Source organism: Crinia signifera, chromosome 6, assembly GCF_055691185.1.
Source record: "Crinia signifera chromosome 6, ASM5569118v1, whole genome shotgun sequence".
NCBI classification, from domain to species: Eukaryota; Metazoa; Chordata; class Amphibia; order Anura; family Myobatrachidae; genus Crinia; species Crinia signifera.
Window position 1 is genome coordinate 207,279,477 of NC_139222.1, and position 22,239 is coordinate 207,301,715.

Genomic DNA, 22,239 nt, shown 5'->3' on the forward strand with positions numbered 1-22,239 from the left:
AAGTAAGGCAGTTTGGCAAGCTGCCAAGATTCATAGCTAGAGTGCGCGCGCACTGCCGCCGTAAAACTAAACAAGTTCCATACTCGTTTTTTTAATAGCAGTATACATACAGTACATAAAATGATGCATCATCACAGCTTACTGAGTACCTGAGACGCTGCACGCCGAATACCTGCCCCCCCACCCCACCGAATCCTCTCTGTAACATGCAAGGGGATTTGGTTGCCGACCACCGAATGATTTCACATGCCTTCACAAATAGAAGTCAGTGAAATTTATTTACCAGAGCAACACGAAGACGGGGAGGATGGCTGATGTCCTGTGACATAGGAATGCCTAGCGTTTCCATTGGAATGCCTATAGAACACTGGGCATTCCCTTGGTCCAGCGACATCACCGCCCATGGCTCTCCCTCCCCGCAACCAACAGTCAGCAAGTTACTCGCAGAAGCCATTCATTGCTGGGTTCTGCACATGGGCAAATATCGCTTGCGCAGACCCCCAAACATTAGAACAGGGACAAATTCGCCCCGATCCGAGCGCTATTGAATAAGGACTAGTGTGTGTCAACATCCAAAGATACAACTCATTAATCGAAAAGGACTTTGGGCAGATTCTCTAAGCTTTGAAAGTGATAAAATGGAGAGTGATTAACAGCCAGCCAATCAGCTCCTGTCTGACATTTTTGAACACAGTCTGTGACATGGAAGGTAGGAGCTGATTGGCTGGCTGATTATCACTCTCCATTTTATCACTTTTGAAGCTTAGAGAATCTGGCCCCTAGTTTTCCGATTGTTGCTGCTGTAACTAAAGGGTAAATGTATGAAGCAGTAATAAGGGAGGAGAAGTGAGCCAGAGAAGAAGTGGCCCATGGCAACCAATCAGCTGCTCTGTATAATATTATATTATGCAAATTCTAGATGTTACTCCTCTGGCTCACTTCTCCCTTATCACTGCTTCATACATCTACGCCTGATTGTGTCGCCCCCTTGCAATGGATTTAAAAATGTGACAGTTGGTGACATACAGCTGTCAGGTGATCTGGAAAACGTGACGTGTGGGGTCCTGAGAACCAAGTCTGAGAATCACAAATTCTCAACTCATTTTGAATAACCAAATATAGAATAAAGCTATATTTTCTGCAAAAAAAAAACAAAAAACAGAAATAAATGAGCTTTCAGTGGATGATAATCCTTAAAACCTGGACTGTTGGGGGTGTGGAGTGCAGTATGGTTTTGCCCATTTGCTAAAAAAGCAAAAGCAGATGAACTATACATTTGAGGTCTTTACGCTGAAACGCTTATTATGGTTTATGAACCGGTAGATTGTTGGGGTCCAGGCGAAAGTGATGACTCTTAGGTAAGGACCATGGACCTTTACGGGTCTCGATTTGTTACATTTAAGATTCAGCTACAATGTTTTGATCTCTTCTGTTTTCTTTGGCATTTGAGATCATTATTAAAAAATAAAAGTACATAAAATGAATTCAGAAAATAATTCAGATTTCCTTTTTAATTTATTTTATGAGCAAATCTTAATGAACTCAATAAAAAAAACATTTATAAATTAAAATAACGCTGTTCAAAATGTAAAAATAATTGAAAAATATATATTTAAAATTAGTCCATACAAAAACATATAAAAATACATTAAGTAGAAAAGAAATGACTATCCCAAAGATCATTGATATTTCACACCTTATTGCTAAAAGACCCTTGTGTAGGTTGCCAGGAGATCAGATGCCCTCCCCCAGCCCGGTTCTTCATAAGACATCACACATAGCAGACTTTGCTAGTAATAATTTAAGGCACCAACAGAGTTTGGCCGTAGTAAGTCCTCATCTTAGGGTTGGCATTGCATATGTATAGTGACATTGATCATTTGGCTCATTTCCTTCCTCCAGAAGAACCAAGTGGAGCACTGATATAAGTCAGGATGGCGCTCTGCAGCAGGCTGGCTCGCTGTGCCTCTTCCTCTCGCATCCTCAGAATCTCTGCATCTTTCAGCCTCAGTTTCTCCAGCAGGGAAGAGATCTCACCTTCTTTATCTAACAACATTTCACGATGGGTACTGGCCTGCACTGAAGACGAAGGACAAAACCAGTCTCAGAATAAAATCTACACTATTTATGCAAGCCTTCCAATATTATAGTTCTTACACATATGTAACACATCAAAAGTGTTCTTATATATGGAAGTGGAGGGCCATACAACAAGTAGCCTAAAGCTTTGGTCAGTGTGGGTTTTGTAGGCTGGGGCAAGCAGTGGTAAAGAGGGCATGGATGTCTTCACATTGCCATAATAGGGACATCACAGGTATGTCTTATTATTGTTCCAGCACCTGTAAAAAAAGGGGCATGACTTTACAAGCAAAGGGTGTGTCCTCTTGTGTAGGGGGCGGGCTGTGCAACCCAAACTCTCATTTCCATGCCAACCTACAGTGGGAGCCCATCTCATCTATCTTCCTTAGGCCATGACTCACCGTGGCTCACCATGGCTATCCTATTGTTCTCAGATGCAATATAATACATAAAACAATAGAGTAGGGGATTAGCAGAGTAATCCAATTACTCACTTAATCCTATTATAGGGATAGATGACAGTAGCTCCAACTGTATGTCAACATAGACAAAAAAAAAAACAATGAAACATTTGTCGACAAAAAACCCCAGGAAAACTCATGTAAACCATTAGTTGTCGACCTTTTGATTGTAGACCTAGACACTGTAGACCTTAAATAACTAACCCCTCCCCCATAAGTACAGGCTGGCCCTGTCAACAGGTCTGAGTGCAGTGCCGGTTCCTATGCTGTGACAGTAGCCATGTACTGCCTGTAATGTCACAGTGTAGCATCTGGCTCCTGTCAGCACTGGAGTCAGCACTTTGGTGTCATCAGTCTGCGGGTGACACCTAGACATCCTGGGGTTTCATGCACCCCATTCTAAAGATGAAATCATTACTTCTAAGGTATTTACTGTATATGCCTGTTTCCACACTCATTACATGCGTTTGCATAGTTACAGCATAACATTTCTGTTCTCCTCTTCCATCCATAGTACCTTTCTGCTGTCTCTCCAATGCTGAGATTTTCTCTCTTATTCCCTCTTGTGTTGCCAGCTCCGCCTCCAGGTGTCCGATCTGCTCCTGCAGCTCCACTCGCACCCTCGTTATTTCAGCTACTTTGTCCTGCTCTCTCTTTGAGGACTCCTGCAGGTACAACCCATATAATCATAAATCCAGCCACAGATCCCAGTACTTGTTTTCCTTTGGGAGGAAGGGCCTGGAATTTTATATAAACAACTTCAAACAATGGTCCTTATTCAGCTCAAAATGCAAATGCAGAAAGAAGTGTTGGGCACCTGCTGCATTTGCGTCCCCAGACTGGGATGAACAGTGCTACCATCTGCTGAGAAAATCTGGCCATACATCTACAGATCGATTGTCAGATTGGGCTGGTTGGAACAAAATCCTGGTAATGGATGAAAGCAAATGACAGTTGACCATTTGCTTTGAAATGATGGAAAACTGACAAAAACGGTCATTCAGATATAACAAGGTTTTTGTTCCAACCAGCCCAATCTGACAATTGATCTGTAGATGTATGGCCACCTTAAGCCTCAGCTTACTCAGGTTATTATAAAGGCGCCTTGTAGGCCAGGAAGTATGGGTCCAGTGACGCAGACCCTGGCCTTGCTTCTCCTGGAAAGCTGGGGTCCATCCCAGTACAGTCCCACAAATGCCTCTAATTGTCAATCAGGCAGAGGCTGAAGGGACACTGCATGCGACTCAGGACCTGTTATGCACATGCATAGAATGGGGATTGTGTAGGTTCCCAATAATAGGGAATCTGAGTAGTCATTTGAAACAGCGTCTACTCCTGAATCAGGCCCAATTTCAGAAACTCTGGAGTAACGGCACAAATAGGGGAAATTGTATTACACCTTTCATTATAGGTGATTGATGCTGCACGGAGAACAAAATCAGCGGCACTCAGAGTCTTACTGAAAAAGTGTATATTCAAAATGACAGTTGCATACTGTACACATACAACATTTTGGGGCCTGTAGCCCCTTTGTCAAGGCATGTTAAGTGAAGTGTGAAACCCTCTTACCTAATATTCCATCTTTATAAGGTAAGAGGGTTCCACAATTCACTTGATATGCTTTGACATAGGGGATACGGGCCCCAAAACATTGGCTGTATATACATCTGTAGTTTTGAATACACCAAAAAAGGGACGTTTTCTATCCCATGTATTCAATTGCGTGCGATTTGGCCTTTCCTAGTCCTTTTTCATCTATGCACTTTCACTCTTCATTGTGGTTGAAATTGCACTAGCGAAAACGAACAATCAAACGGAAACGCCTGTTTCTGGACTATCTGTACCTGTTGTAGCCCATCAATTCTCCTTTTCAGGCCCTCTATTTCCAGGGAGAGTTGGTTGTTCTGTGCCTGCAGTTCTCCCATGAGCTGATTCTGCTGCAGAACTTGAGTCTGGGACTGATCTCTGGAATGGGTGAGGGTCCGTATCTTGTCTTGCAGGACAGTAGCATGTTGCTGCTGCTCAGACAATACAGAGAATAAAACAATTATTATATTTCATGTGCAGAATGAGAATTGGTCATTGTGAACACAGTAAGCACAAAGATCCGGTCACACGGGTGCTGATACACTCTGAGAACATTGCTGGCTCCTGTGATGCAAAGACATGAGGGAGCAGAAAGAGACCGAAAGGAGTTTATTTACTAAAGATTGTTTTTTTCTTCAAAACCATGGATTTTTGGCAAATATGAGGGTTGGATTTAAAAAGGTGATTGTCATAAATGCAAAATAGGGCATGCATCTCAGTTTCCCTATTATATCCATCCCTCAAAAAGGAAGACTTGCCAGCTTTATAAGCTCTTTTCAGTAACTACACACCGGAGTGTTGGAAACTTTACAGAGAAAAAAACTAAAACATTTTATTAAGGGAACATCATTGAATAAGAGGACCAAACACTATAAGCACTGTATATTCTAAACATATATCGTCAATTTCCCATTATAGCGCTCTCACATGTCCATGTGCTAAGGATGTTCAGGCATAAGCACCAGTGTCTTTCCTTAGTCAGTTCCAATCACACGTGTTTCAAAACCGCTCTGTAAGCAGTGGTCGTTTGCCGCTTTACCAAGTAGCTTAAGGCTCCCCTGCTGGATGACCGCCGCTCCCCCCCACCTCCCGAATCCCCTCGGTACCTCGGTTTCCTAACACATCTCCTCGACCCTCAAATGCTTTCTCCTGCCTTTGCAAATAATAGTCAGTCTCAACTGACTTTTATTTACGAGTGCTAGGCTGAAGACATGGAGGGCCGCTGATGTCCTGTGATGTCACCCGCCCGCCCCTGGCAGGCATCGGCCTTCCTGCATTCCCATGGGAACGCCCAGCATTTTAATGGGGAGGACTATAAAGCCGCTGGGCGTTCCCATGGGCGAGCCCTGTTCCCGTACCTCCCTCCATGCAAGGAACGGTCTGCCGTGTGTGTAACTCGCCGAAGATGTCCGTTGCCAGGGTCTGCTCATGTGCAAATAGGCACTTGCGCATGGGCAGACCCCCACCATCGGAACAGGGCCAAATTTACCCCGTTCTGATTGGAGTAGAATTACCCCCTTAGTCTGAAGCCGTTTCTCCCATGATTTGAGTAAGGTAAGAAATAAGCCTCACCTCTTCCTGCTGAGCTGTACTACGTGCTTTCTGTATCTCTTCTTCTGCCAGGGCGCGCTCATTGGCTAATGTTAGCTTCATCCGGTTCAGTTCCTGCAGAGACACATCCATACATCCATTGAAGAGCAGGGAGGGGAGGTTTTAGAATAAACAGGGCCCATAATGGCTATAACTGATGGGATGCCCTGCTGCTAAGCATAGCACATATGAAAACAAAGCATTGATGATTTAAATCTCCATCTCACATTGGCTGTACTACTATAATAGACTAATCTGCATTTGTCAATTATGATGATTGCTCGGCTAATAAGAGTATACACCGCTAGGACAAATACTGATAATTACATTTTGCTCATAAAATAAGTGGTAATGTGAAACTGATCTTTTTATGACATCACATTTAACTTCTCTAGTAAAAGGACTTATTCGTGTCCATTAGATTTAGGTTATATAATCTACCTTTGCTCTATACAGGGGGAAGGTATACATATGGTTTGGACATTGGCTGTGATGTAGTGAAGACTGGTATACTAACTTACAGTGCACTTCCAGCCAACATCACTCTCCACTTCTCCTTCATCCATGTGATATATTTACCCTGCACAGTCATTGGAACCAGCTCCTCAAAGTGGATGCCAGTCCGCAGGTCACCAAAGAAGAACTAAGTCATATAAAATGTATGCCAAAAGTCCTCAAGGGAAACGGGCCCAGGACAAAACCTATGTGCTGTGCCTGCACATTGACCCTGGCTTATCATTGATAGTGTGAAAAGACAAGCAACTAAAAAAGGAAATGTTTTACAATGCTAGTGCTAACTCTGACTGGAGTAATTTACCCTCACACCACGTCCCAGCAGAAGGTGGGTTATTTGCACCCATGTATCATGCCACATGCAAATGTAGATGCCATCAATACGGGATTTGCACTGGCAGAGTTGATATGCAGCGTCTGATAGAGCCCCTGGTCTTCACCAGGAACCGCTGTAAGGTAGGATGGGCTTTGCTGCCAGGGCCCTGCAGGATATTTCACTCAGATTGTCTCACAGACATGACTGATGGGAGTACCACAAATGTAGTGCTGAATTGGCAGGCAAGGAACGGGCAGTGGAATGATAGGTCAGTGTCACATGCAAAGGAGCAGGTCTAAACCCCAGAATCAAATCTGAGTGGCAGAGATGGAACTGGGACATGGAAGATCAACTAGAAGCTAGAAGCTCGGCCAAACACTGTGGAACAGAGTGATTTCAAAATATGCAGAAGTTTCAATCTTAGTGCTGACGTTATGTCATGTGCTTCTGGCTTTTTAAATCCAACAAGACTGTGCATGTGCAGGACCTGTTCCCTTCCTGCATCATTACATACACTGCACTCTAAGACCAGCCCTGTCAAACAGTTTAGTAGTGGAGAAAGGGGTGATGCCATGTAACGTTACAGAAAATGAGAGTGTGTCACCCCCACTTTCTGGGAGGGCCAGTGTCTGCATCTCCCGACACATTTAGCTGGACAAAGACCCTAAGCACACAGCCAAGATATAAAAGGGGTGGCTTCAGGACAACTCTGTGAGTGTCCTTGAGTGGCCCAGCCAGAGCCCAGACTTAAATCTGATTGAACATCTCTGGAGAGATCTGGAAATGGCTGTGAACAGGGCCGAATTTGTGCCTAGGCCCATGAGGCACGGGCCTCAGGGCAGCACCAATCAAGGGCGGCACGGTAGGCTGACATTCTTTTAAATAGCAGCATGGCAGAGTGGGTGGGCAGCGGCAAGTGACAAGCAGCGCCGCTCGTCATCCAACGCTGACATGATTCATCATATGTCGGCAGCAGCGCCGCTCGTCACCCGCTGCTGCCCACCCGCTCTGCCATGCACAGTACATCACCGGCTATCTCCGACGTTCCCCCTGCGCGTCTGGATCCGCCGCTGGGTGAGCTGAGCTGAATTGCTCTGGCTCACTGCCGCCGGCGGGGAAAGCAGCTGAGCTGAGCAGCGCGAACTTCCCTGCACTCAGTCAGTCAGTGTGAGAGAGACTGACTGAGACTGCAAATAAATTAATTCTTTTTTTTTGGGGTGGGCTACAGTAAAATTTGTATGTAATCAATAAATATATATATATATATAAATATAGGACCTATACCTTAATAATAATTATATTGAAATATGGGGGGGCGCCAATAATGTTGTGCCTAGGGGCGGCCTGACCCCTAAATTCGCCCCTGGCTGTGAACCAATGCTTCCCACCAACCCGTTGGAGTTTGAGAGGTGCTGCAAAGAGGAATGTGTGAAACTGCCCAAAGATAGGTGTGCCAAGCTTGTGGCATCATATTCAAAAAGACTTGAGGCTGTAATTGCTGCCAAAGGTACATCAACTAAGTATTGACCAATGGCTGTAAATACTTATGTATACGTGATTTCTTAGTTTTTTTATTTTTAATAAATGTACAAAAATCTCTAAAAAAAAACCTATTATCACGTTATCATTATGGGGTATTGTGTGTAGAATTTTGAAGGAAAAATAAATACATTTATTTCATTTTGGAATAAGGATGTAACATAACAAAATATGGAAAAAGTGAAGCTGTGTGAATACTTTCTGGATACACTATACATACAACTGTCCTAAAAGGGTAATAAGAAAAATTGCATTTCCGAATAATTTTTATTTGATTTGTTTCTTTGATATTACCAGCACTTTGCTCAAACCAAGGCTATTCCCAATATATGCATGTTTAATCGCAAATCAGATTAAAAAGCAACTGAGTGAATAAATATTTCAGACCATGGTAAAGGCCTCATCTTACCTCCTCAAGAGCTAACTTTGTAGTTTCAAGACGCTGCATCCTTTCCTGCGCCACCCTCTCATTGTCATCCATGTGACGTGTCATGTGATCCACCTGTGATTACACAGGAAGTGGAGGTCAGTCATTGAGATCTGCTAGCAATATTGTACTGAATCAGTCTGCCTACTTACCTCCTTCTGGCGCAGCACACTGGCATCATCCTGCAACTGCCGGAATCTCCGCTTCTCTGTTTCAAGGCGCTCTGTAAAGGAGATACAATGAAGATACCAATGAATGGAGCAGAGCCATTATTATTTCATTTTGCAGACAGATCTTGAGATTTCTATCATCACAAATGCCCCATAGCTGAGCGCATGCATCTACTATTCAGTGTTGTATGCACCTCAGTCTCATCTGTACTCATTGCTGCAGGGGAGTAACTGGGTGGCGTTTATATGCAGGCTAAGTTTAGCAAAGACATGCACGTGTAGAGCAAATTGTGGGGTAACAGAGTAGGGCATACACAACCATTCATCTGATTTTAGATGGATCTAGTGCAAGCGTGTAAAATAATGATGAAGTCTACAGATAAGGGTGCGATCCACACTTCATTCCACGCACACAATGCAGTGTAATTATGGCAGACAACTATGAATTGGCCCCAGGTGGGATACTTGCAATCAGAATAACGGCAGCGGCATCATGACTTACTAAAATCCAAACCCCCACACACGCACACTAAAGTCTAATCTTAACCATCCCAAGCATACTTATGTTCGGGATTCCAGCAGTGGCATTCTTTACAGCACTGGTATTCTGACCTCCGGGATCACATCCATCGGGACGCCAACTACAGTATATCCCCCAAAGTGAGCAACATCACAACTAGTGATGCCTCATCAGGCAATCCAAGCAAACATGTGTTACCTTCTGCCTGCATTGCTCGCAGCCTCAGCTCTGCACTTGTGTTGGTCATTTCCTGCTTCAGCTCAAACAGCTGATCCTGCTGCACCTTGCACTTCCTGTCCAGCTCATCCACCTAATGGGAGATACAGTGGGCTTGTAACAGTTCTCAACTATACATGGAAGAATCTCAGCCAACAATCTTTGCCAGCACTGTTCTGTGTTATTATTAGTGTTCACAGTAGGTGCCCCCAATAAACCAGCCTGCCCACTGCCTTGCTGGCACGGCATCCATTCACATTGAAGGGAGAGCTTGAAGGAAGCCCAGCACCTACAATTGGTGCTGGTCAGGCCCCCATCAGTGACGCAGAGGTCTGGGGCATGCCAAAGTTGTGACGTAGAGAGGGCCAGACTGCCCCCAATAGTGATGCCAGGGGGCCGTGTGCCCTTCTCATAAGGTCATATCACCTTTTGTACACAAACTGCACTGCACCTGCAACCCTGCCTGCCCTGCATCCTAGCGGGAACACTAATTAGGAACAATGAATTATATAGGAAGGACAAACGACAGAACGCATCTTATTGCATGGACATAAGAAGCCCCTCCACCCACGGCTCTCCATACAGGAAGATTCAAGATGGCGCCGCAAATGGCTGCCTAGGAACTGTGCACTCAACCATATGTATCCCTTGTCTTCTATGTGATAACTGTACTGTTTCTGCTACAACTGTGCTGTCTCTGCTCACACTGTTACCTCATACCGCTCACACTGTTGCCTACCTGGCTGCTGCACCGACCAGTGGCGCCGCTGATGGCTGTCTAGGCGCTGCGCAGCACAGCGGGCATGTGATCCCCACAAGTGATGTCTAAATGCTCTCAATGTGATGTGTATAATGTCTCAATGGAATGTATGGAATGTCCCCCCCCCCCCCCCCCCCCATTTCACCCTGCTTGATGCTGCACTGTAATCCACAAGAAATTCCTAGTGTGTGCAAGCACACATGGCCAATAAAGTTGATTCTGATTATTCTATGCATTAGGATATACTGTGCAGCTGCATTCATGCAGGGACTGATGTGAATGTTCAACTATACTCTGTAAAGTGCTGCGGAATATATAAGAAACTGTTATTAAATAAATAAATTCAATTACCACTACATTTATTTCTGTTACACCTCGCTATATAACCATTCCAGCAGCCCTCACAATAACTAAATGTATGCTGCCTCTTGTCCCTGAGCAGGTTATGTAGTGAATGATAGAACATAGCATTGAGGAAGGGAAGGAGGCAGATGCGAGTGTGCGGAGGTGGGAGATAGATATACCTAGAGCACAAAACACAAATGGAAAATGACAGTCAATGAAACACAAGTCACAGGGTTTCAAACATTTGTTTTTGTATCATCAGCAGTGACATATATTGGCCCTTATTCTGGTTGACACACTAAGCTGTGAAAGTCGCCTACACGAACGCCCACAACCCATCGCATGCCTAATATCCCTGCATGCATGAGAATAGATGTTTAGCATAAACATCCATTCGCAGCTTTGCGTGCAGGGACAAAATCATTCGATGGCCGCCGACATTGAATGATTTTGCAAGACACCTCACACCCACACTGCTAGGTGCGAACGGGCCGGCGAATAAGCAATTTCCCACGTCCACTCGCACAAATTGATTGTTTATTGAGCAGACAGGCAGTATTTCATTCCCTACCATCCACTAGGGCATGGTTGGAGAATAAAATAGTGTGCAGAGCTCAGTGAGACACCGTGCCCAAAGCATCGCAAGGGAAGCGAGCAATGCGAGCCACTGGAAACTGTGTCCATGTTGACTGTGTCAACATTCGGGTCAAAAAACTGAAAAACCCCATGTCGACCTAGACACTGTCGACCTAATACTTGTGTCAACATATTGACCTGTCAACCTTACCCATATCGACCTTGTCCCATGTCGACCTAACATGCTGCAGACCAAACAATCCCAACCCATGTATTGTACATAGGTTTTGGCATAGTAATACCTTATTGCGGTAAAGCAGAGTTTTCTCGTTAGCAGCTGCCACTTCCTGTCTAAGTTTTGCCTCACGAATTGCAGAGTCCTATAAACAAAATGGTATATAAATATTACATATGTACATATACTATTGCATCTGCAAGTGATACAACTCTTGTTCACCCAAATTCTTTCACATATCTCACTTTACATACAATACCTGTACAATACCAATCACCCCCTATTGACTACATGTATCCCCTTATGCACAGCTCTATATGTGCATTACATATATATCTCCCCTCACACCCAGCTCTTTCAGTGTAGTACACATCGCCCTTACACCCAGCTCTATCTGTGCACTACATATCTCCCCTTACACCCAGCTCTATCTGTGCACTACATATCTCCCCTTACACCCAGCTCTATCTGTGCACTACATATCTCCCCTTACACCCAGCTCTATCTGTGCACTACGTATCTCCCCTTATTATACCCAACTCTACCTGTGCATTACATATCTCCCATTAGACATAGCTGTACCTGTGCACTACACATTTCCTGTTTAACCCAGCTCTTCTTGTGCACTACATATCTCCCATTACACATACTGTAGCTCTACCTGTGCTCTACATATGCCTCACCTTACATACAGCTCTATCTGTAAACGACTCCTCTATTTCCTCTATACACCGCTCACCTTACACAATGCTCTACACATTCGATATACAACTTTAACTAACATCTGACCTCTTTCTCCTTCCGCAGCTCCTTAGCATGCAGCTCCCTCATGCTGGAGCTATCCCGCTTTGTTTGAGTCAGGATCACTCCCAGGTCTTGCACTTTTTGTTGTGATAAAGCTAAGGCAGCATCAGCCATGTGTAACCTGCAGAGAGATAACTGATGTTAAATAATAATAAAGATAGTCATAGAGTCATATAAATGAATGATTGCAGGGAGCAATTACAGTTCTATTTCACACACATTTGCAGATAACACACAGTACTGCTTATATCCTCCAGGTGGCAGACTTTCTTTAGGTAGTGCCACACATTCAGCTGGAAAGCTCTTGTTCATGGAGCTGAAATTGCTCAGTGTTACCACATTTGAAGTGACTAGGGAAAGAGAATCACACGGGAACACTGCAGTTCAAGAGGAAGCATTCCACATATTAAATGTGAAAGCACAGACTGATTGCAACAATACATCCTATCACTTTTTATTGCTCTATTCGCTATGTGATAGCTCACACCCTCCATAAAAGTATATTTTTTAGAGCAGCGGTTCTCAAACTGTGCATCCTAATCCCCAAAGTTGGTCGGGACTATCTCAGCATGGTGTCACGACTCAATGTTGCTGACCGTCAGGCTGATGACCTCTCTAATCTCTCAATCAGTGATCCAAGGAGTTTGAAAAATCAGCTGAATTGTCTGTTACTTCAGACTTCTCACATCACTGTCTTAGAGAGCTGAGGTATACATAGGGGCTGATGGCAAGTGCATACCCGGGTCCTAAGGCTTCTGAGATGTAGGAAACTTGCAGGTTAAATCAGCAGCTGGTAGCCGAAGACTACGAGGTGGGGGGGATCTGAGAAGTTGCAGCAGGGGAGCATGAGGGGGAAAGGGGAGCACACAATGTAGAATGGGAAGGGGGACAGTGAAAACGTATTAACCACCCACTGCCATCCTCATCACCCATGCTATTCTCCATTACCCACTGCCATCTTCTTTCACCAACTTCAATCCCCGTCATTCTCTGCCTCTCCCTAGTCATCCTCTGCCATCATTATGTCACCCTCTGCCTTTCCCTTGTCCCCCACTCTATCCCCCGAGTCACCCTCTGCATCTCCATGCAGCCACTGCCTCAACCTCTGTCCCACTGCCACCCTCTGCATTTGCCTTTCACCCCTCTGTAAACCTATGCCCACCTCATCAACCACTGCTTCCTCCTCATCCTATGCCTCCCTCTGCCTTTTCCTAGTCACTCTCTACCACTCCGTATCTCCCTAGTCATCCTCTGTCTCTCTGCCATCCACCTGTCAACCTCTACCCCTCTCTAGTCACCTTCTGCATCTCCCTGCCAGCCATTGCCTCAACCGCTCTCCCACTGTCACTCTCTGCCTCCCGAGTCCCCCACTGCCTCTTCTTGCCACCCTCTGCCTCCCTATCACCCTCTTTCACTTACTGCCTCTTCCCTGTCACTAAATGCATCCCCACCATCCCTGAAGCCTTCACAACTGGTATAAACGTTAACATTCACATGAATATATTACAAAACACATACAGGGCAGGGACCTGAAAAGGAGCTTGTCCCTGCTATTCCATTAGCAGTTACTTCACTTCTGTTTTGTGCCATGAATGTGCAGTCTGCTGACCTCAACTGTGCGGCGACCATTCTGCGTTAATTTGCTGGGGTTCTGTAATCTTTTTTATTATCTGACAGGGTCCCAAAGCAAAATAGTTTGAGAATACCTGTTTTAGAGTGATATCTCATAGCATTGTATGGTTCCTCTCTGATTGGTTAGAGCATAAGAGGCGCTGCGCTATTACCAATCACACCATCCCCATTCATTCCTATGAGCGTGTCCATGAGTGACCTCTCAATAACATTGCACTACCATAGGGAGATGTTGCAGTTTTTCCCCCCAGGTACCCTGGGATTCATGAAAATGGAAAAAAGTGTGTGGTGCGCAAATCAACAGCGGCTGGCACAGGGCGGTCAGGCCCTAAAAGATACAATGTAAGAAATAAAGAATAGTGCCTGCGCTGGCTGTACCAAATAATTGTATCAGACGTTTCTCAAAAATTAAACAACAATTTATTAAAAACACTCAAATAAGAATGGATGCACCCCTCAGATGTTGGTGTCCTTTGGAGACTGGGATTTAGGGATCTTATTGCTCCTGAAGAAGCCGGAGGTTAGATCCGGGGAAACGCGTTGAGCCTTTTCAAACAATCCCCAATTGTGCTGCTGAGACCCGGTGACTGAGACCTTACATCTCCCTAAATGGGACCCATCCACAATCTGGTCATTGAACTTTGCTGCTAAAAACAAGGGACACAGCCATCAACAATCCATCGACGTCCTAATTGGAAAAAACTGGAGTTCCAGCTATTGGGATATCTGCATGATCCCTAAATCCCAGTCTCCAAAGGAAACCAACATCTGAGGGGTGCATCCAAGCCCCTGCCCATAACAGGGCATACTCAGGACTGTGATCCCATATCTGGTTAATCGAACATCTTCCAGACCGACCAGGATGGTAATATAACCTCATAGCACCTTATTATTCTCAGCAATTCTAAGCACAATCACTATCCTAGTGATCAAATATAACCCATAATATGGACTATAAGTCAGTTGCATGCCTAGTGTGATTTTATTCTTATTTGAGTGTTTTTAATAAATTGTTGTTTAATTTTTGAGAAACGTCTGATACAATTATTTGGTACAGCCAGCGCAGGCACTATTCTTTATTTCTTACCCTGGGATTCATGCATGGACCAAAGTCAAATATTTGTAAGTGATAAATCTGTAACTGAGAAGTCCGGGGGAGTTTTCTCTCTGTACCCCATTGTATGAGAGTCATTGGTGGGGAAGTGGCACATGCTCCCAATTTCTACTTCATACTTCAAATGCAAGAAATGCTCTGAATATATTATATACATATTAAGTTTTTATTTTGAATTTGGAGTCAGAACATTTTTTTACCAGCTTAGACTCCACCCAAAAACTACTGAGCCCTGGAAGCGAACAGGTCTATGGCATGTTATCAACTGCAGGGTGACACCTTGTTTGTTTTTTAACATTTTTGTGAATTTAAAATATGCAAGCCTGCACAGTTCATGGGGATTTCGCCGAAAGTTGCGCCCATGGAAACGGCCAGTGTTTCATGGGCATTCCCATTGTAATCAAGCCATGAGGTCAGTGGCGGGGGTGGGTAGCTGGTATCACCAGATGTCAGCTTCCCGCCCACTTCCTCCCAAGGGTGCATGCAAATCAAAGCGATCTGAGAGTCAATTAGATAAGCGTGCACGTTGCATGACCATCGAATGATGTGGGTGTTCACCCACAGGCTGCGTATGGGTGTTTATGTTAAGCATCCATTCGCAGGCCCTGTATGTGAACACATGCTGCGTAGGGAGCAGGGCAGGTTCTTGTTGACTCGCAAGGATGTGAATCAACCAGAATATTTCAGCAGTGGATTTTGATATTGTGCTAGGATGTTGATACTGTTCTCTCATCATATGACCATATTTATTTGAATCAGTAATCAGTAAGCCATGAACTATTACTATTAGAGGAGTCAGAGTGGAGGTTTGGCTTACCATCTCCGCAGCACATGTTCAAATATAACAAAAACCATCCCCAAAGGCAGTTTGCCTCAATCTCTATTTAACTATTCAAAGTAATCCTGCAGAATAATTTGACTGTAGCGATTTGCCCCAGACTCACAGAAGTCCTTACTTGGCGGTCAGTGAATTCACAACAGACTTCCTGTCCTCCAGTGCTTCTTGAAGTTTGCCGATTTGCAAAGCTGTTTTTCTGGTCCAAAAAGAAGGGCCGGTGTGAAGGAAGAAACGAAACAACATAAGCAATGACAAATAAAGAAATTTACATTTAATACTAACTATACACCTCCGCCTGGCAGACAGACCTTGTGCTTCGAGTCATCTCCTCACTCTGTTTATCGATGGTTCCCATCAAGTCCAGGAACTGTAGTACAAATCAGTTAGCTTACAAATGATACACTACACAAGAAAAAGGCCCGAAGAGCATGGGATCACTTACCTGTTTGTTCTTCTCTACTTTTAAGTTTTGGACTTCCTTGGTCAGGATGTGTCTTTGGCTGACAGTCTCCTTCTTCACCGTCTGCCTCTCCAGATTATGGTCAATGCCCAATTCTGTGACATAGAGATGCAGGTACCATGTGATCCACAGCCAAGTAAGTAAACTAGGTTACATATACAGTACAAAAATATTGTATGATTATCCAAACAATAATCCCGGGGCCGATAGTCTCAACCTGCTGCCATTTTGTAAATATACTCATTCAGGGTGAGTGCTGTAAGGGTGAGCTAAGCTTGGCATATATTTTCCCACAGGTGTTTGAGGGAAATTCCTATGATGTCAGATCCAGCATCATTTCAATCACACCTACCACAATCGCACATTAGAAAAATGAATAGATGGTGAGCAGCTTATGACTGGATTTGCAGCTATTAGCCGATCCAGCTAATTATTGCAAGCCCTTTGCTGGCTTGCACAGGCCGGGATTTCACTCTGGTTGGTTTATGCAATAATATATACTCCTACAGATAACTATACACTAACATATACTATATTCCCTATTCTTACTATACGAATATATTAGGGTAAATCAACTTTGATTGAAAGTGGCAAAAATTGCAAAATAGGTTTTCATTCTTGTAATCCTTGCAGACACCCATCACTGCATAAACCCCACTTACCAATAGCCTTTAAGATGTCACTGGGGATATTGTTCCCGGACAGTTCCATCTTCAGGAGGCTCTTATTGTTCTGCAAACATTCCAGCATGGCTCGTCCGCCCAGCAGACCAATGTTATTCCACCGCAAGTCTGGAGCAGACCAAAAGAAATAGAACTCATAATAAAATCTCCAACTTCACTTTCAAGTGGCACGATGGGGCCATTCTGTAACATGTTGTTTTCATTACAAAACGGAGCATGGATTAGAAATATTCGTCCTGTCTTGTCCTTAACAATCCATGTATCAGACACCTTACACTGTACACCCACCTTCTCCTCCATATTTGACGCCAGTCCTTTTGCTTTACCTAAATTATTATTATGCACAACAGAACCAGCTCTATCTAGTAGTTAGTCTACATAAATAATGACTCTGCTCAGATACCAAGGCCTGAATGCCCATGTTACTTCTTTGTATACCTAATTCTTGCAGAGAAAAGTTTATTTTCAAGGCCATAGACAGCTCTTCTGCTCCTTTATGGTTGATCTGGTTATTGCGGAGATCCAGTTTTTGCATAGTCTGGTTACCGCTAAGTCCATCACAAAAGAGAGAGAATCCATCTTCCCACATCCCCAAGTTGTTCCATTCTAGAGTCAGGCTGAGAAAAGACAAACAGAGATTATGGCTTCATAATCAGCTAAACATAAAACACACAGAGATGTGTGAACACAAATACAACTTTATATCTCACTATCATTTTAGGATAGATAGAACCAATATATCACACACCTTATGAGAGCGGAGTTGTGTCTCAAGAGCTTCCCCAAAGCCTCTGCACCATCACCACGCAGATTATTACCCTGTAAGCATACTGACAGTTGCACACCTAGCACTGAGAAACACCCCAAACAGAATGTAATTATGACCCCACTCACCTTCAAGTCTAGATACTTTACCACTGAGTTAGTGTGGAGGCCTTGCAAAATATGCTTGAGACCTGTGAAAACAAAATACGATTTTTCATTACTTATACATGTATAAGTTTCATATTTTTATGAAATACTATATAGTTTCAGCTGAAGGTACATGTGAAGGAAATTGTTTAAATATATGTAGAATAGAATAGGGCGGCATAAGATAACACATGCTTCCATATATTATGTATTTTTTAGCTGTCTATTTATTGGTTTCTTTTTCATACTTCTAGAACCAAGGGACTGATTCAAAGATGAACTCTAATAGAGTTTCAGCAGACCTGAGAACAGGGGCGGAACTATTGGTGGTGCAGCACTGGGGCCTATGGAGTTAAATGCTGCATTTTTTTTTTTTTTTTAAGTCCTGCATCACTGCTGGGAACAGATCGGATCACTCTTATGGATCTGATCTGCGGCACTGCGCATCTGGCTCCCCCTGCCCCAAATCAGCTGACTGATAGCTGAGCCACCAGCCCTTCGCAGCAGTACAGAACAGCCGAGGGACGGTTCAGCTGTCCAGTCATGAGTTAAGCAGTAGCCTGCGGCTCATTGATTGGCTGAGCGCAGGCTGAGCAGGGAAGTAGGAGACGGGATCCCGGGCAGCATGTGGAGGATGCTTGGAGAAGATTCAACGAGATCACGCTTAGTCAAACCCATCTACTTAGACGCCTAAAGATAGTCAACCGCGTCATTGGGATGTGGCCAATAGTATTCTAGCTGCTGGCATCCCCAATGCCAGTCATCCGTATGTATTCCCCTCATACAGTTGCTGTAATTGTAGTACTGATACAGAGGGGCACTTACCTTCCTCAGTGAGCATACAATCGCTTAGGATGACATGTGAGAAGGTTACATCATCCTGAAGGAGGAGACCCAAAACCTGGCAGGACTCCATGGAAAGACTGTGAGTGGACAAATCCAGTTTCCCTTTGCCAGATGTCTCCCTCATCTCCTGCAGTTCCCGTAACACTGCTTCTTGAGGGTCCGACCCTTTCTCTTGACACATCCTGATATATAACCGTTTCAGTTCATCCATCATGAGTGTACTAAAGTCCCTCTATTTATTCCAACTCTAATGCTATTAGTCATATATCAAGGAAATTATGTCTGGAATAAACAGAGACACACCGTTAATATGGTTAGATAATGCGTGAGTATTCCATTTCATCAACCAACCTCCTCTGCAATAGACCTTATCTCCTCCCTCCTCCTCTACCTCTCTCCTTCTGCCTGTTCCCACCTTGCACAACTCCTCAATATCTCCCTCTCATCTGGCACTGTCCCCTCTGCATTCAAGCATTCCCTTGTCTTCTCTATTCTTAAAAAATCTACCCTTGATCCTAACATGCTCTCCAACTACTGACCCATCTCTCTCCTTTCTTTTGCCTCCAAACACCTTGAGTGCATTGTCTATTTCTGCCTTATTGCCTTTCTTTCCTCCCACTCCCTGGTTGATTCATTCCAGTCTGGCTTACGTCCTCTCCACTAAACTGAAACTGCCCTCACAAAAGTCTGCAATGATCTTCATGCTGCCAAATGTAAGGGCCACTAGTATGTGCTTATTCTTCTTGACCTCTCTGCTGCTTTTGACACTGTGGACCACCCTCTCCTTCTCCTTATCCTTCACTCTCTTGGTCTCCATGATACTGCTCTCTTAATGCCTCTCGGGCTGTGGTTTTGGTAGATGTACAGTGTCTAGATCAGGCATGGCCAAACAGTGGCCCTCCAGCTGTTGTGAAACTACACATCCCAGCATGCCTTGCCATCATTTTAGCACTCCTTAATGTGGCAAGGCATGATGGGAGGGCCATAGTTTTCCCATGCTGGCATAGAGTGATGTTATAATAGTGTGCTGAGCGTAGCGAGGCGAGCCATATGAGGGTACACGTTACACTAATTGGTGGTCAAAAACTCATGTCAACATTTTCATGTGTTTATCTTTTTTCATGTTGACCTTTTGACCATGTCGACCAATTGACTGTCTATCTAATAATCCACACCCCTCTGCCCACTCCTTCTCTGTCTCCTCTCATGAATCCATCTCCCCTGCACTTACACTGCCAGTAGGGGTCCACCAAGGCTCTGTTCTTGGTCCTCTCCTAGTCCTCTGTAGGTGAGCTCATTCTCTCATTCACCTTTATGCTGATGATACTCAAATCTACTTCTCCTCTCCTAATGTCTCTCTCTCGTCACTAGTATTTCCAGCTGTCTTTCCGCTAGCCGTTCTTGATCCAGAACCTGGTCAAACCACATGTTTTATTTACCGGTATAGGCAGTGGCGTAACTATAGACCCGCAGCCCCCGCATTGGCGGGGAGGTGCTGAGGTGTGGGCACCTGCGGGGCTATAGTTACCTGCTGCCGTCTGCCCCTGCCGCCGGCCGGTACCTCCTGCCGCCGGCGCTTCTCTCGGGTCCTGGCTCCTGCAGCTAATAAAAAGTGACTCTCAGAAAATGGCTCAGCAGACCGTTTTTAAGGTTGCTAGAGGAGGTCGCCGCCTACTCTAGCATCCTCCGAAATGGTCTGCATTATGGGGGCAGCCATTTTCTGAGAGTCACTTTTTATATGCTTCAGGAGCCGGGAGAGCCGGGACCTGACAGAAGCGCCGGCCACAGCAGGAGGTACCGGCTGCACAGGGAGGGGAGAGGGGGGTTGTTAACCCTAGGAGTTGGAGGGGGGAATTTGCGGCAGGGGGGCGGAAATTTAATAGTTACGCCACTGGGTATAGGGCAGACATGCGTGTGATTATATTGAATCAGTTGTATTAACATACATTTCAAGCTATAACTAAGAGAACACATGTAGCAAATACAATGCAAGTAAAAGGGCTTAATATCATATAATTCATGGTGACATGGATTAGATCTTTAGGTATACAATATGTCCAACAAGGCTCTATAAACACAAATGGCATAAATCTGCAACAGCTTTGATACTCGTGAAAAATTTACACCAAATGTACTGTTACTCTATGATGTATACACGTCTATGCTAACAAAAAAATGAGAACATAGAAACACAGAAAGCAACCCCTGGCAGGATGCGGTTGTCAGTCTTCTGACCACAGGTATCCCATCTGGCGGTCACGCATACAACATAGGGTATGGGTAAAATACAAGACCCTGAAATGCTGGACTGGTCATCAAACTCTGTATTTTGGAGCTTGTAGTGTTTGGTCCGAGGGGTGTCTTGTCCGGGGGGCTGTCTGTGACAGCTGTCATCAGGGGCATTTAGCAAAAATTGGAACGGTCCGGACCACACGCAGAGGCTGTCATCTCGGGACTATGACTATGAAAAAAACCAGACCAGGGATGTCCTGCGACAGCTGTGAGTGTCTTGTCCGGGGGATGCCTGTGACAGCTGTCACCAGGGAGAGGAGGAGGGGAGATTACAGCCTCCCTGTGTGGTCCGGACGTCACGGTTTTTGCTACATGCCCGGACCATACAGGGAGGCTTTATTCTCCCCTCCTCCTCTACCTGGTGACAGCTGTCACGTGAAGCCAGACCCCCCCCCCCCTCTTCCCAGGAAGGACACCCCCCGGACCAGACGCTACAAGCTCCGGGCAGCTGATTTTGTTGTCCGGGTCTTGTCTTGGTCCGGTTTTTACCCATACCCTGTCATCTCCCCTTCCCTATGTCCCTTGTGAAAGCTATAACAGACATCCCCCCTGGATCTGACACTACAAGCTTCGGAATGCGAAGTTTGATGTCTGGTCTGGCGTACCGGGGTCTTGTCCGGGTCCCCCCCACCCCACCCCACATTGGCCCTGCACAGTAATTCTCACAGCAAAGCATTCTAGTTTGCAGGGGGATGCCAAAAACCCTACCACTGGCCCTGTCTCTGAGGGGGAGGGAGGGGGTGTAATTAGATGGCACAGATAAATTTGTTCCCCCACCTCTGCATGACCACTTTATGCCCTGGTCCCCGCACAAAATAGGGAAAAGCTAGATCTCTGCTATGCAGCAAGCTATGAAATACTAAACATACAAAATAGTTACGAGCCTAATTATTAGTTTACTATTGTTTATTTACATTATGCTGACACGTCTATATAACAGGGGAACAGTATCACCGTACAGCCCACGTACAGTAGCGTGCGGCGCTGCGGACACCTTGTGGCAACGCATAGATAAACTTATAATAATAGGGCCATACAGTACACAGGGCAGTGCTAGGATTTACTGCGAAGCGCATTATAAAGGGGCGCTGGACATCTCAGTGTCTGGTCCCTGAGGCCGCTCACCTTTGCCCGTTCTCTCCCCATGTATACACAGCCGGTAACCAGGAAGAGACATGGGAAAACCTGGCTGTCACTGTAGCATGACTACGCTAGGCACATAACTAACTATATCTTATTGGTCTTCCTACAAGCGCCATTTTTGTGGCGTCGCAGTATTAACCTCATAGAGCTTGCGTATTCGGGAAAATGTCTGCCAGTGAGC

The 22,239-nt window shown here is 44.9% G+C and overlaps 2 protein-coding genes across 3 annotated transcripts in view; both read right to left on the bottom strand.

Annotated features, from left to right (window-relative positions):
- Window positions 1-22,239, bottom strand: part of ASPSCR1 (ASPSCR1 tether for SLC2A4, UBX domain containing) — a 200,633-nt gene that overhangs the window by 104,957 nt on the left and 73,437 nt on the right. The window lies entirely within an intron of this gene.
- On the bottom strand, window positions 1,578-22,167 carry LRRC45 (leucine rich repeat containing 45). Of its 2 annotated transcripts, XM_083148690.1 has the most exons (19): window positions 22,041-22,167; window positions 19,855-20,036; window positions 18,603-18,905; window positions 17,760-17,821; window positions 17,614-17,684; window positions 17,304-17,482; window positions 16,845-16,973; window positions 16,165-16,277; window positions 16,031-16,089; window positions 15,841-15,918; window positions 12,124-12,259; window positions 11,402-11,479; window positions 9,401-9,512; window positions 8,665-8,735; window positions 8,495-8,587; window positions 5,700-5,792; window positions 4,385-4,558; window positions 3,058-3,205; window positions 1,578-2,079 (listed from the first exon to the last, which is right to left on the bottom strand). In XM_083148690.1, exons 3-19 carry the CDS (start codon window positions 18,835-18,837, stop codon window positions 1,886-1,888), a joined length of 2,025 nt encoding a protein of 674 aa, XP_083004816.1. In that variant the 5' UTR covers window positions 18,838-18,905; window positions 19,855-20,036; window positions 22,041-22,167; the 3' UTR covers window positions 1,578-1,885. The 2 variants fall into 2 exon arrangements, with proteins under 2 accessions (XP_083004816.1, XP_083004814.1); XM_083148688.1 differs by lacking the exon at window positions 19,855-20,036.

Excerpts from the sequence above, each read along its gene's own strand:
- LRRC45 (XM_083148688.1), bottom strand. The coding sequence starts at position 18,837 with ATGATGGATGAACTGAAACGGTTATATATCAGGATGTGTCAAGAGAAA. Across the intron at positions 17,483-17,613 it reads CACAACTCCGCTCTCATAAG|CCTGACTCTAGAATGGAACA; the intron begins GTGTGTGATATA and ends GTCTTTTCTCAG. Across the intron at positions 2,080-3,057 it reads ATTGGAGAGACAGCAGAAAG|TGCAGGCCAGTACCCATCGT; the intron begins GTACTATGGATG and ends CTTCGTCTTCAG.